Consider the following 15,495-nt stretch of genomic DNA (forward strand, 5'->3'; position numbering starts at 1 on the left):
TCATATAATGTCCCTCTAGTCTACATCATATAATGTCCCTCTAGTCTACATCATATAATGTCCCTCTAGTCTACATCATATAATGTCCCTCTAGTCAACATCATATAATGTCCCTCTAGTCAACATCATATAATGTCCCTCTAGTCTACATCATATAATGTCCCTCTAGTCAACATCATATAATGTCCCTCTAGTCAACATCATATAATGTCCCTCTAGTCTACATCATATAATGTCCCTCTCGTCTACATCATATAATGTACCTCTAGTCTACATCATATAATGTCCCTCTAGTCTACATCATATAATGTCCCTCTAGTCTACATCATATAATGTCCCTCTAGTCTACATCATATAATGTCCCTCTAGTCTACATCATATAATGTACCTCTAGTCTACATCATATAATGTCCCTCTAGTCTACATCATATAATGTCCCTCTAGTCAACATCATATAATGTCCCTCTAGTCAACATCATATAATGTCCCTCTAGTCAACATCATATAATGTCCCTCTAGTCAACATCATATAATGTACCTCTAGTCTACATCATATAATGTACCTCTAGTCTACATCATATAATGTACCTCTAGTCTACATCATATAATGTACCTCTAGTCTACATCATATAATGTCCCTCTAGTCTACATCATATAATGTCCCTCTAGTCAACATCATATAATGTCCCTCTAGTCAACATCATATAATGTCCCTCTAGTCAACATCATATAATGTCCCTCTAGTCAACATCATATAATGTCCCTCTAGTCAACATCATATAATGTCCCTCTAGTCTACATCATATAATGTCCCTCTCGTCTACATCATATAATGTACCTCTAGTCTACATCATATAATGTCCCTCTAGTCTACATCATATAATGTCCCTCGAGTCAACATCATATAATGTCCCTCTAGTCAACATCATATAATGTCCCTCGAGTCTACATCATATAATGTCCCTCTAGTCTACATCATATAATGTCCCTCGAGTCTACATCATATAATGTCCCTCTAGTCAACATCATATAATGTCCCTCTAGTCTACATCATATAATGTCCCTCTAGTCTACATCATATAATGTCCCTCGAGTCTACATCATATAATGTCCCTCTAGTCAACATCATATAATGTCCCTCGAGTCTACATCATATAATGTCCCTCTAGTCTACATCATATAATGTCCCTCGAGTCTACATCATATAATGTCCCTCTAGTCTACATCATATAATGTCCCTCTAGTCTACATCATATAATGTCCCTCTAGTCAACATCATATAATGTCCCTCTAGTCAACATCATATAATGTCCCTCTAGTCTACATCATATAATGTCCCTCTAGTCAACATCATATAATGTCCCTCTAGTCTACATCATATAATGTTGACTAGAGGGACATTATATGATGTAGACGCGCACACACGTGAATCAAACATCAGTCAACACTGCTGGTTCTGCTGCATCAATGTCCTACAGCACTTACTAAACTCTTCCCTTTGCATAACACTCAAAACTATTTTCATCGAAATATGTAGAAGTTGTACAATGATGGAATGAGATAGAACGCAGAACTAAAGGCATGCCACAGAGAGAGGAAAACCATTCTGTTCCTTAAAGTCTGGAATCAAGCAATAATGTTCCATCCTGTAAGTCGCCACCAGACAAGACAAGTGACAAGTGACAAGAAAAGCACAACAGAGCAGCAGAGAGCAGCCAGAGACACCTTGGCCGGTGCTCGGTGACGCCGCGGGGAGAGCTAACACGGAATGACAACAAAGAGACAAACAGGAGCAGAGATGCTCTCGTGGAGCAAGAGAGGATACATGGCAAAGCAACGGGTCACAATGCAGCAACATCCAGCACCGGACACCTCTCTGTCACCCTCCGTCAGGACCACCAGAGAGGACGAGGACAGGAGACGGATTACACCTCAAGGCCTCCGTTCAGCACAATGGCACGCACAGATAGATGCATTTTCAGACAGTTACATCAGTACAGTGTGTGTGTCTGTGTGTGTGTGTGTGTGTGTGTGTGCAGAGCAGCTTTGTATCAAACGCAGACCGACACAGTACAACTGGAAGGCAACTACAGAGATTGGGCAAACAGCATTCTGATATATTTAATATTATAATAGATTGTTATCATTAGTTGTAGTAGTAGTATTTTCCCCTTGCGGCCCCGACTATACAATCACTGATTTAAAGGATCATTAAAGTTGATTACACTCGGGTCTTATGGACATCGTCTTGATAGATTCCGGTCAAATTTTATTCAAGATATAAAACATGGTCAGGTCACTACATCAAAGTCCAGTTTAAGCAACATATCTGGAGGTCAAACTGAAAGTCAGTTGCTAATAATCCCTCGTTGTTGAAAACTATGGTCAGTACAGTACAATACAGTGCAGTACAGTACAGTCAGTGCAGTACAGTGCAGTGCAGTACAGTACAGTGCAGTGCAGTCAGTGCAGTGCAGTACAGTGCAGTACTGTACAGTACAGTGCAGTACAGTACAGTGCAGTACAATACAGTGCAGTACAGTGCAGTGCAGTCAGTGCAGTACAGTACAGTCAGTGCAGTACAGTACAGTACAGTACAGTGCAGTGCAGTACAGTGCAGTACAGTACAGTGCATTGCAGTCAGTGCAGTACAGTACAGTGCAGTACAGTACAGTGCAGTACAGTACAGTGCAGTGCAGTACAGTACAGTCAGTGCAGTACAGTACAGTACAGTACAGTGCAGTGCAGTGCAGTACAGTGCAATACAGTGCAGTACAGTGCAGTGCAGTCAGTGCAGTACAGTACAGTGCAGTACAGTACAGTCAGTGCAGTACAGTGCAGTCAGTACAGTACAGTACAGTCAGTGCAGTACAGTACAGTACAGTACAGTGCAGTACAGTCAGTGCCGTACAGTACAGTACAGTTCAGTACAGTCAGTGCAGTACAGTACAGTACAGCCAGTACAGTGCAGTGCAGTGCAGTGCAGTACAGTGCAGTGCAGTACAGTGCAGTCAGTGCAGTACAGTACAGTGCAATAAAGTGCAATAAAGTGCAGTACAGTCAGTGCAGTACAGTACAGTCAGTGCAGTAAAAATAATTGGGGTCATCATTTTGTCTTTTATTCATTGTAAGCAATGGTGCTGTTTTCACAGATACAAGCAATTAACTTCAGAAAAATAAGATGTAATGGCAATTATGTTGGAGTGAATGTTTTGGTGCTATAATTAGAATGGGAGTACATTAAGAAACAAATGTATTGTTTTGGGTCAGCTCAAAGGAGTCTTCATTCTGAGCCCTGCACAAGATGAGATGAAGGCACACATGTTTCTCTCTTTCTGTCAAGAACAGAAAGGACTTGATGTTGGCTGAGAGTCGAAGAAAACATGTTTGCGATCTCGTTCACTTGGAGATTCCAGATTACTGTCTGCACAGTAATTCCAGATTATTGCATAGTGTGGTGTCCCCCACAGAGTATTTAGCTGCCGTGACACTGTACATCCTCCCTCTGGCCCATATGCTTGTCTGATAGTGGTGTTGCTGACGGGTAAGCACTGTGCTGTGGATTGTTACAAGATCTGAAAAGTTTAGCTTTGTGTTTTTTGTGCCGTGGCTCAGTTTGATCTGCCCAGCTGCCTGCTGGCTGGAGGCCCAAACACAGAGCTCATGTCCAATATGTATACAATATATGTCCAATGTCCAATACATCAATGAGAACAGCAGAACAGTTGTTTTCTACGTAGGCCACACGCATCATTCCAGCTGCAGACCCTTACTTCTTCAGTCCGGAGATGTGTGTGTCTACGGTGTGTCGCAATTATGACAGAAAAGATTGAGCAATCTGAATTTGAAATGTAGCAGGAGGGACAACATCTTTGTAAGTCTGGTTGCTGCTAAGCCATCTCACAAACTGAGCTTTTGTGCCCTTCTTCAAGTGATTATTGTTTGCTGACTCAGAAAGAGAGAGCGACGCTGAGGATAATCCCTTCTCCAGATCAACACAAACTGCACACCAGCACCATGAGACGACGGGGGGAAATACGTCTGCCTTTGAAAAGAGAAGCAGGGATTGTTTCAGCACATTTCCAGAGAAATCCTCCAGTTTGACCCAACGGGAGGCTCAGCGGCCGGGCTTAGAGATGTACTGATTGTTTTTGGTGTTACTAGCCCTCATCTCACGTAATGGAGGCAAACAGTGTCATGGCACTGTTTTTCAGGTTGATTACAGCTTGAGTTGATGAGAGTTTGTCAGGACGCTGATGCGTAAGTATAGTCCGCTTCACAAAGTGACTCACAGAGACCTAAAAAGACACGAGTCTGAACGAGATGTCGGCAGAAAGCCAGAGAAGAAGCACGGCTCAGTGAGTTTGGTGCTTCCAGCAGCATCAACATGTTGAAGGCAAGGCTAGGCAAGGCAAGGCAAGGCAAGTTTATTTGTATAGCACATTTCAAAAACAAGGTAATTGAACCTTTACAGAGTCGCCTGCAGCATCAAACACCATTCATCTTCACATCGTAGCAGAGATACCAGGTACCAAATATACCAGAATATCTCAAATATTACCAATATGATCCAGCCAAAAATAAATCATGCTGAATATTTAATATTACCATGACTGCTTCTTACCATAACTCAGATTATCATATATTCCTTTCAAAGCTTTCTGAAAATGAGAAAAGTACAAAGTGCGGCAGAGCAGCACTCGGCGTGAGCTTCAATCTGAACGCACATTGAGGAGAGGAGAGGAGATAAGTAATGGTTTGACTTCGGTTCCACTCCTCTCTCTCTAGAACTTGTTTTAATCTCCTCCTGCAGCCTAAATGAAAGTGTGTCGTTGCTAAGCCTCCCTTTGAGTGCCTCCACATCAACCACAGGATATGTGTTGTCCCGATCTCTGAATAACATCCATTCAAATATCATGACACAATTTCATTCAATCAACCGTAGACGCCTAGAAGACATCATACAACATCTGAAGTCATCCTCCTGCTGCTTGGATATTCTACCAACACACTTTTTCAAAAATATTTCAAACTGCATGAGCACTGATCTTTTACAAATTGTAAACACATCCCTTCTCTCAGGTGTCTTCCCACAAGCCCTAAAAACTGCAGTTATTAAACCACTCATAAAGAAGGCTAGTTTAGACTCCGCAACGATGAAAAATTATAGGCCAATATCAAACCTCCCATTTTTGAGTAAAATAATTGAAAAAGCGGTTTTCCAACAGCTGACCAACTTCTTGACCGTAAATAACTGCTTTGATGTTTTCCAGTCAGGCTTTCGACAGCACCACAGCACTGAAACTGCTCTTGTTAAGGTTTTCAACGACATCCACTTAAACATAGACAATGGCAGAAGTTCAGTCTTAGTCTTACTCAATCTCAGTGCTGCATTCGACACGGTCGACCATGCCATACTCCTAGAAAGACTAAAAATCTGGGTGGGACTCTCTGGCACAGCACTTAACTGGTTTGAATCCTACTTGAAGGACCGAGAATACTTTGTGTCTGTGGCTGATTACACATCAGAGCTGACTAAAATGACATGTGGTGTTCCCCAAGGTTCAATACTGGGGCCTCTTCTGTTCAACATCTACATGCTTCCACTAGCTCAGATTATGGAAAACAACAAAGTGTGTTATCATAATTATGCAGACGACACACAAATCTACATAACTATGTCAACAGGGGACTATAATCCCATACAAGGGCTGGGTAACTGCATTGAACAAATCAACAACTGGATGTGCCAGAATTTTCTTCAATTAAACAAAGATAAAACAGAAGTAATTGTTTTTGGTACCAAGGACGAACAATTGAAAATCACCGCTCAGCTTCAGTGACTGATGTTAAAACCCACAAACCAAGCCAGAAATCTAGGTGTAGTTATGGATTCAGACCTCAACCTGAACAGCCATATCAAGACAATTACAAAATCAGCCTACTATCACCTGAAGAATATATCAAGGATTAGAGGACTTATGTCTCAACAGGATTTGGAAAAACTTGTCCACGCATTTATCTTCAGCAGACTGGACTACTGTAACGGTGTGTTTACAGGTCTCTGTAAAAAGTCCATCAGAAAGCTGCAGCTGATTCAGAACGCTGCAGCTCGAGTCCTCACTAAGACCAGGAGGGTGGATCACATCACTCCAGTTCTGAGGTCTTTGCACTGGCTTCCTGTCCAACAAAGAATTGACTTTAAAATCCTGCTGTTGGTTTACAAAGCACTGAATGGTTTAGGGCCAAAATACATCTCTGATCTGCTGCTACCTTATGAACCATCCCGACCCCTCAGGTCGTCTGGGACCGGTCTACTTTCTGTTCCCAGAGTCAGAACTAAACATGGAGAAGCAGCGTTCAGTGTTTCTGCTCCACATATCTGGAACAAAGTCCCAGAAAGCTCCAGGTCTGCTGAGACCCTCAGCTCATTTAAATCAAGATTGAAGACTTTTCTGTTTGCTGCTGCCTTTAATTGAACCACGCTCAATTAATATATTAATCAATTTCCTGCATTTCTGCATTTTACTACTGCATTTTATTTCTTACACTGTTTTTTAATTGTTTTTAAATCTCCTTTTCTTTTGCCTTGTGTTTTGATGATTTTAATGGTTTTATGTGAAGCACTTTGAATTACCTTGTTGTTGAAATGTGCTATACAAATAAACTTGCCTTGCCTTGCCTTTGATGGAGGAGAAGGCGCCGTAGCGTACTTACATCAAATAATCTCTCGACGTACACCTCCTCGTTGACCTTCTCCCGCAGCATGTCCTGGGAGTGACGGACAAATGTCACGTAACCGTCTGCAACGTCCATCCCTGGCTTCTGCAACAGACGAAGGAGACAGAGAGAAAAGCCTTTGCTCAGCCACCTGGTGTCAGAATGTTATTTCACCATGTTGAACTGGAATGAATGAGCGAAACCTGTGTTTCTAAAACTGTGTTTCTTGGCATGACAAACCATCAGGTGGTATCTAGTGTCTAGTGAGGAGACGGACTTTGTGCCTGACCATCTTTACTGCATCTCCACGTCACCTTTTTGTTAAATCACAATGTTATTGAAAACATTATACACACGTTAACGATGAATAAATGAGACTGAGTGCATGCTTTTAGTTTGAGTAAACAGACTCATTCCCTCTCATGAAAACAAACACATTGTACGTTAGCCTTTCATGTTAGATTCAATGTTATACGTACATAAGCTACAATTATCAGAGCTATCCGAACATCCAGGCTCCCTCATGTATGTATATGTATATATATATATATATGTATATATATATATATATATGTATATATATGTATATATATGTATATATATATATATATATATATATATATATATATATATATATATATGTATATATATGTATATATATACATATATATACATATATATGTATGAATGAATGAATGAATGAATGAATGAATGAATGCATAAATATATTTTAAAATCAAGTACATTTCTCTGGCATTTATAGTTTTCTACTGTACCGAAACGTACCGAACCGTGGCTCCACTGTATCGTACCCAACCCAACCGTGGATTTTGTGAACCGTTACACCCCGAACATATATACATATATACATATATACATATATACATATATACATTTATACATATACCACAACCCCAATGATCTTGTGACCCCTTGGGGCCCGATCGTCGGGGTGAGACGCTGCTTTTGGTGATAAATGTGTTTCACATTATTTAGATGGACGCCAATTTGACTGACATTTAAATTGAGATGGTTTTCTGAAACTTTCAGAATGTATTTGGAGAAAAGGAATGTTGACTTTGGACTACAGGGCGGCCGTGAGCTTCAGCTGAGCTCTGCTGGGACCAACGCTCAGTCTGGGCCTGTGCAAAGGGACCGGGGCCGCTGGAGACGCTCAGTTGGGCTACATGGGGAGAGCAGACTGTTAGGGGGCTAAATCTACTCGATTCACTAAGGACGATGCGTTATTCCTCTTTCTTACATCAACATGTCTTATCATTTTCAAGAAAAGACGACTCGGTCTGTAAACCGTTTGGTCTCAGGTCGTCTCTCACAAAGAACTCACCGCTAACTGCTCCTCAGCTCAGTCAACACATCTGCAGTGACACTCATGATGTGTCAATGAGTCTCTTTTACCAGCCAAACTCATTTTCTACATTAAGGACACAATTAGCGGGCTGAGCTGGAAGCGGCGACCCCTGCCCGTGAACACAGTGCCCCGGCACATTCACTGACAAGCCATTCATTTGAAATTCGGCGTGTTGCTACGGCCCAAGTGTTGGCAGCTAATACAGATCTGATGCGTACACCCACGCACAAACACCGCCGCCCACACCCTGACAGCAGAGGCATGTGTTGTACAACACGGACTCACGATGTGAACCGCATGAGAGCGAGGCACGCGGCACGCTGCCTGTCAGTGTCTGGCCACATGCATATGAATGGACATTTGATGTGGAAATATGACAAGCACTGCCATCTGGATTATGGTTCGACATGTGAAAGCATGGTCAAATATTTGTACACGAGAAACAAACACACACGCAGCACTCGGGAACAAGATGGCGTCATTCTGATGCTTTCATCTGAAGATTAAAGTGAGATGAACAGTTGACCAAAGGAAGCTGGCCATGTTGCGTATGGCTGTCAATTTATCTTTGCATGTAGTTTAATATGATACAATAACAATATAAAACGAAGCCCTTTAATTCAGCAACTCACCGGACCAGTTGTTAATATTGCACCTCCTCACAGTTACCCTCACATACTAATACACATCACTCGTGGCAGCAAATACATTCTGCCAGCATTGTTTTTTTGGTGATGTGTAATGACGGTCACATTTATTGTTTCCAGCGTTGTGTGCATCTTTGTGTGTGCATCTTTGAGGGCCAACAAATGTGTTAAATCCTCAAGAAACTATTTGCAACATCCAATTTCTAAGAATATCTAAAAAGCTGCATTAGTGTGATGCACGTTTACATCAACGCGCTCGTCTGTTGTGCATTTTATGCTGCATTGACTGCTGGCACTGATAAGGATTATTAATCCCCACCAGACCACCTCCTGATGTGGGGGGGGGGGGGGGGGCATCTTTGAGTTTCACGATTCAATTTTGATTCTTGATGTCAAAATCAGTTCTTTAACTTTCATAAACAGAGAAGTGATACTCGAGCCATCAACGTGAGCCAAACAATCCACTCCTGTTTTTAGTTTATTCATCTTTTACTTGTTCTCCACTTCCTGAAAATAAAGCATGATTGAGATTATAGTGACTTTTTGAATATTATACCATGAGCCACCATCTGTCTCAAACCTTGACACACAGGATACAGGACATGCTGTTTCCTCCAAAACATACTTGACAAAGCAGATTCATATAAACGTATTGTATCGCAGACAGAAGTGATGGATGAAGACTTTGAAGCTGCATCTACACACATAAAGAGACAGACAGGAATAAATGAGTCTCACTTACAGGTACATCCACATACTTGGAGGCAGCTTTCACCTTGACATAGAGGAGAGAGAGGTGGGTGAAAAAACAGTCAAGTCTCCAGCTGTGGCACCATTTCTCAGGACAAAGGCTGCTGCGGGGAGACGGTGGCATGTGGTTTAATACCTGCTGGAGCGGCTGCAGTGACTCATGTGGTCATTTCAACTGCAAAAGTGCACTCGCACATTCAATGAGAGGACTGTGGAGGTCCTTGGGACACCAGCTGAGGTGTTAAGCTATCTGGTGCTCAGGATGAATTCAAGAAAGGTCAAACTGTATCAAAATGAAAGGGAAAAAACCCAATATTTTAAAATAGAGCAGGATTTATTATTGAATGTATTTTGAAAGATTTTTTGTAATGTGATCAAATTAACAAGATCCAGAAATGATCAAACAGGAGATCTTCTGCTGTAATAAATAAAGACTGTCATCAATATGTGTACACATTCATTATAAAAGAATATATACAACTACGGGAGGTCACAGTTAAACCTGAAGGTAAATCTGCCTAATGTTTACAACAGCTCCTTCTCATTGCCACACCATCAAATACCGACGTTCTGTCACGGCCTCGTCGTCTTATCCAACGCACACGGCCGCTCATATGACAGGCACAAGTAACTAATGCATAGCCCTCCACTGCAACGTTAGACCATCAGTGCAATTCAGGTCATGTAGTATGACGAGCGATAAAGTCTTGACAGGAAGGACTTCATGGCTGGATGGATGTGTTGAACACAGGACCTTCACCCAGGTGACCACTGTTTGTGACCCGTGGGAAACCAAAGGTCAACGATGACTTGTTTTAAGTTACGTTAGCATGTTACGTAAAGCACTTCATTTGCATGAACACATATGTGACACATGCCACGCAACTGAAGTTACAATTGTATTCAATTCAACCGTAACCTCGATCTCTGACTGAAGATAAGAGAAGAGAAGAGAACCCTTTATCAGCAGCGGGGGAACCTACAGGACAGCAGCGTAGTGGACAGTGTAACAAGAGACACAACAAGTGTTATACATCAGTAATAAACAGTAAAGGATATTAACTCATCAAAAATCCACAATAACTATATATATCATAATAATAATAATATGTATATATATATATATGTATATATACATATATATATATATATATATATATACATATATATATATATATACATATATATATATATGTATACATATATATATATATATATATATATGTATACATACATATATATATATATATATATATATATATATATATATTTATACCAAGCACCGGACATGGGGCGACTAGCCTTCTCCATAGCTGCACCCTCCCTCTGGAACTCTCTCCCCAAAAACATCCGAGACTGCACTGACCTTTCCACATTCAAATCACAAATCAAAACTCACCTGTTCAAAACTGCTTTTAATGTGTGACTATTATCGTGTACTTTGTTTTTAGTGTATTGTTTTTTTATATGATGATTTTAATGTAAAGTGTCTTTGAGTGTCATGAAACGCGCTATATAAATAAAATGTATTATTATTATTATTATTATTATATATGTATATATATGAAGGAAAGACCTAAACAAGTAGTTATGTTGCCTACACTGAAGTGACCCCAACAGGTACCCACGGTGTTATGAAGTGATGGCAAGCGTCCGTGTGTGACGAGTCGGGAATGAGAACAGTCTCATATAATAATATTGTATTGTTCTAACTTCCAAATCAGTGATTTCATTTTGATGACAGCATCACAAACCTCTGGTCACCTGGTGCACCGCACCGGAAAAGTCTGATATGCACCTCCAACAGTGAAGCTGGTGAGTAGCTGCTATGTGTTCTGTGGAGGATGCTGTTGGTTGTGTGTACAGTATATGTGCTACTCACTGTGAAGGAGAGGAAGGAAGAGAAGAGTGTTCCCTCATCGTATCTGGAGAGCTTGGCTAACACACTTTCTAGGATGACCACAAACTGAGAAAGCGGAGAAGAAGAAGAAAGCAGCAGGGAAATGACTTTACTTTTGTGAATGCAGCAGTATCACCAAGTACAGGCAGTCTACAATCAAACGTCTCGTCACACTCAGAAGGCATTAGCAGTCAAATCGGTTTCAATAAAAGACACTTCCTTTCATTTGCGAGCAGTGTTAAAATATTAAAGCAATAACCTGTTTGCAGCTATTTCAATGACTTCATTCTACTGTGGTGCGGTTGAAAATACAGCAATACGTCATATTGTCCATGTCAGCCAAAAACCATGTATATCTAGTTTTTGTCTTTTTCATGCTCTTAGATCAGATTAAAGAATACAGGCACCTCTATCCATTCAGACAATACTCAAAGTACTGCATCAGAGAATATGTTTGCTAATTGTGTCATTTTTAGCCTCTTTACGTACATTTTTAGTGACGGAGAATATTTGAGGTGCTGGGGGAGGGAGTTCCAGAGGGAGGGGGCAGCAATGGAGGAGGCCCTGTCCCCCCAGGTCCGATGCTTGGACAGAGTAGGGGGGGAAAGGAGGTTGGGGGGTAAGGAGGTTGGCGTCAGCGGATCTAAGATTGCGGTTGGGAGCGTGTCGATGCAGGATGTCCGAAAGGCATGAAGTGAGGCAGATGGTGCTGGTGTTGTGGATGGTGGGCGTGCTGGATTTGGTGGAGATGTAGAGCTGGGTGTCATCAGCATAGCAGTGGAAATGGAGACCATGGTGGCGTATGATGTCACCAAGGGAGAGCAGGTAGAGGAGGAAGAGGAGGGGACCGAGCAGTGAACCTTGGGGACACCATGAGAGACTGGGGCTGACTTTTGAGCCACTTTGTGGTCATTTGATTCTCTTTGTGGTCGTTATGAGTGTCTTCATAGTCATTTGAACAACTTTGTGGTAATTTTGAGTCTCTTTGTTGTAGTTTTGATTCTCTTTGTGGTCGTTTTGAGTCTCTTTGTTGTAGTTTTGAGTCTCTTTCGGGTCGTTTTCTGTCTCTTTGTAGTAGTTGTGAGTGTCTCCATAGTGGTTTTGCGCCCCCTCCCTGATCCCTGGGGATCATTGGCTTGTCTAGGTTTCAAGGTTTAAGGTTTTTATTTGTCACATACTAAACATATCTCTACATTGTTCAGTGGTATGCTTGTTTGTCTCTCCCAGTGCTGTACTTAAAATATAATACAAAATACAATATATACAACAGTCTATGGCTGTTATACATACATGGTGTAATCTCTACTTTAATATTGTTGTACCTTAGCTACTAGCAGCGTTATCATTTCCTTCACCGTCTCTTCAATTAGATCATCAATCTGTGAATGGTACTGTCTCTAAAGAGGAAGGAACACAGAAACATGTTACTCTTCTCCTCCACAGGAAATACTCATTATTTACATCATATTTATACTTACTTGTACTGAATACATATTTTGCCATTGGGCAACATCATCTATGTAAAGGAACCAATGTGACGAATGTTGCAGTAATAGTTATGATGTCACAACATGACCTGCAATGTCCAGATGTTTCTCCACTAATCACATCTTTACCTTGATGTCAATTAAGACGAGCAGCACTTGCCTCATACAGGACCAAAGAGCTCTTTCTGTCCACAGATCACCAGAGAAGCTCGGTCTCGTCTCTGTGTGACGAGTACATAGATGGATGTAGCATGTTTGCCTAGCTCTGCACAAAACATGTACACAGAGAGAAGTACCAGTCCGGCAGCTCGGGATTTGCTTCCTGTCTTTATGCTAAGCTAGGCTACATACACATACCACCTCCTGGATGCATTCACTCTGATGAATCTCTCCTTACTTTCCACTGAAACAAGCGTAAAAAACTTTAAGGTAGCAACTCCTAATTCTCAGCCAGCTGACCATGAGCATCAGTTTAACATGGTTGCACCAGACGTCACTGAATAACGTTCATTCTGTGAGTCAGAGAGACGTCAGACTTGTTGGCAACAATATCTTCTTGGGATAGAACTGGGATCTCTTGGTGAACGTGCTCTTCAGAATCAGAATCAGAATCAGAAACCGTTTATTGCCATCGTATGTTGAACATACAAGGAATTTGACATGACGGGAGGTGCGTAACATTTAACAACAATCAATAACAATCAACAATGCAAAGGAGAAACAAATAAAATTTACAGAAAATATAGGATAAAGTGAAATATAAAATAAAGTGAAGTCGAGTGCGCAAGCGGACAGGTAACAGGACTATAAACCAGTGTGATGTAAGTGTAGTGTGAAAGTGTCGAGTATGATAGAAGGGATGTACGGGGGAGTGACCGGTGGGACTTTGTCCTGGGGATGACAGAGTCAGTGGGGGTCCCGGGCTCTGTTAATGAGCCCGACTGCCAACGGGAAGAAACTGTTCATGTGTCGTGAGGTCTTGGTCCTGATGGACCTCAGCCTCCTACCAGATGGAAGGGGCACAAACAGTTTATGTCCAGGGTGAGAGGGGTCAGCTACAATCCTTATTGCTCGCTTCAGGGTTCTTAAAGTGAACAAGTCCTGGAGGGACGGCAGATTGCAGCCGATCACCCTCTCAGCAGAGCGAATGATGCGCTGCAGTCTGCCCTTCTCCTTGGCAGTGGCTGCAGCGTACCAGACCGTGATGGAGGAGCAGAGGATGGACTCAATGATGGCTGTGTAGAAATGCACCATCATTGTCTTTGGCAGGTTGAATTTCTTCAGCTGCCTCAGGAAGTACATCCTCTGCTGAGCCTTCTTGGTGATGGAGCTGATGTTCAGCTCCCACTTGAGGTCCTGGGATATGATGGAGCCCAGGAAACGGAAGGACTCCACCACGTCGACGTGGGAGCCACACAGGGTGATGAGGGCTGGTGGGGCTGTGTTCTACCTGAAATCCACAACCATCTCCACTGACACTTGATTCTGAACATTAGCACTGACACACGACACCACTGTCTGCTTTGTTTACACCCGTTGATTTAGGCAGTAAACAACAGAGATCTGATATTGTAGTCAGTTTGACAGCAGCATATAGATTATTAAAAATAATAAACAGTGTGCAGCTCTTTCAACAAGGGTTTGACTTATATGTGATTTCTCTGTTTGTTATATGTCTTCAGTACAAATGTTAGAATAGAGTCAGGCTTCAACTGCACACTAGATAAACACAGTTTATACTAAACCAAACTGCAGCGACTGAATCACATCTACAATCAAAAGTATATCAACCAAAGCCCTGGATTAAATGTTAAAGGCCTTCAGCAGTATGCTGAGAGGATGACAGGGTGAGAGGGTGAGAGGATGAGAGGGTGAGAGGATGAGACGATGAGAAGGTAAGAGGATGAGCGGATGAGAGGGTGAGAGGATGAGAAGGTGAGAGGGTGAGACGGTGAGAGGGTGAGAGGATGAGAGGGTGAGAGGGTGAGAGGGTGAGAAGGTGAGAGGATGAGAGGGTGAGAAGGTGAGAGGATGAGAGGGTGAGAGGATGAGAAGGTGAGAGGGTGAGAAGGTGAGAGGGTGAGAGGATGAGAAGGTGAGAGGATGAGAGGGTGAGAAGGTGAGAGGATGAGCGGATGAGAGGGTGAGAGGATGAGAAGGTGAGAGGGTGAGAGGGTGAGAGGATGAGAAGGTGAGAGGATGAGAGGGTGAGAAGGTGAGCGAATGAGAGGGTGAGCGGATGAGAGGGTGAGCAGATGAGAGGATGAGAGGGTGAGAGGATGAGATGATGAGAAGGTGAGAGGATGAGCGGATGAGAGGGTGAGAGGATGAGAGGATGAGAGGGTGAGCAGATGAGAGGATGAGAGGGTGAGAGGATGAGAAGGTGAGAGGGTGAGAGGGTGAGAGGGTGAGCGGATGAGAGGATGAGAAGGTGAGAGGGTGAGAGGATGAGCGGATGAGATGATGAGAGGGTGAGAGGATGAGCGGATGAGAATGTGAGGATGAGAGGGTGAGCGGATGAGAGGGTGAGAAGGTGAGAGGGTGAGAGGATGAGAGGGTGAGAAGATGAGAGGCCGAGGTGTACAGTAAAGTTGAACAAACACACATTTTAGCAAAGCACAG

The 15,495-nt window shown here is 42.3% G+C and overlaps 1 protein-coding gene across 5 annotated transcripts in view; it reads right to left on the reverse strand.

Annotated features, from left to right (window-relative positions):
- Nucleotides 1–15,495, reverse strand: part of cadpsa (Ca2+-dependent activator protein for secretion a) — a gene marked incomplete at its 5' end in the record, with an annotated part of 257,936 nt that overhangs the window by 45,485 nt on the left and 196,956 nt on the right. For all 5 annotated transcript variants that reach the window (XM_079265777.1, XM_079265776.1, XM_079265774.1 and 2 more), the window contains 4 exons: nucleotides 6,718–6,825; nucleotides 9,479–9,511; nucleotides 11,369–11,452; nucleotides 12,709–12,783. In XM_079265777.1, the coding sequence (XP_079121903.1) occupies nucleotides 6,718–6,825; nucleotides 9,479–9,511; nucleotides 11,369–11,452; nucleotides 12,709–12,783 (300 nt within the window). The remainder of the gene's footprint in view (nucleotides 1–6,717; nucleotides 6,826–9,478; nucleotides 9,512–11,368; nucleotides 11,453–12,708; nucleotides 12,784–15,495) is intronic.

This window comes from Melanostigma gelatinosum (genome assembly GCF_949748355.1).
Source record: "Melanostigma gelatinosum genome assembly, chromosome: 3".
Taxonomy (NCBI): Eukaryota; Metazoa; Chordata; class Actinopteri; order Perciformes; family Zoarcidae; genus Melanostigma; species Melanostigma gelatinosum.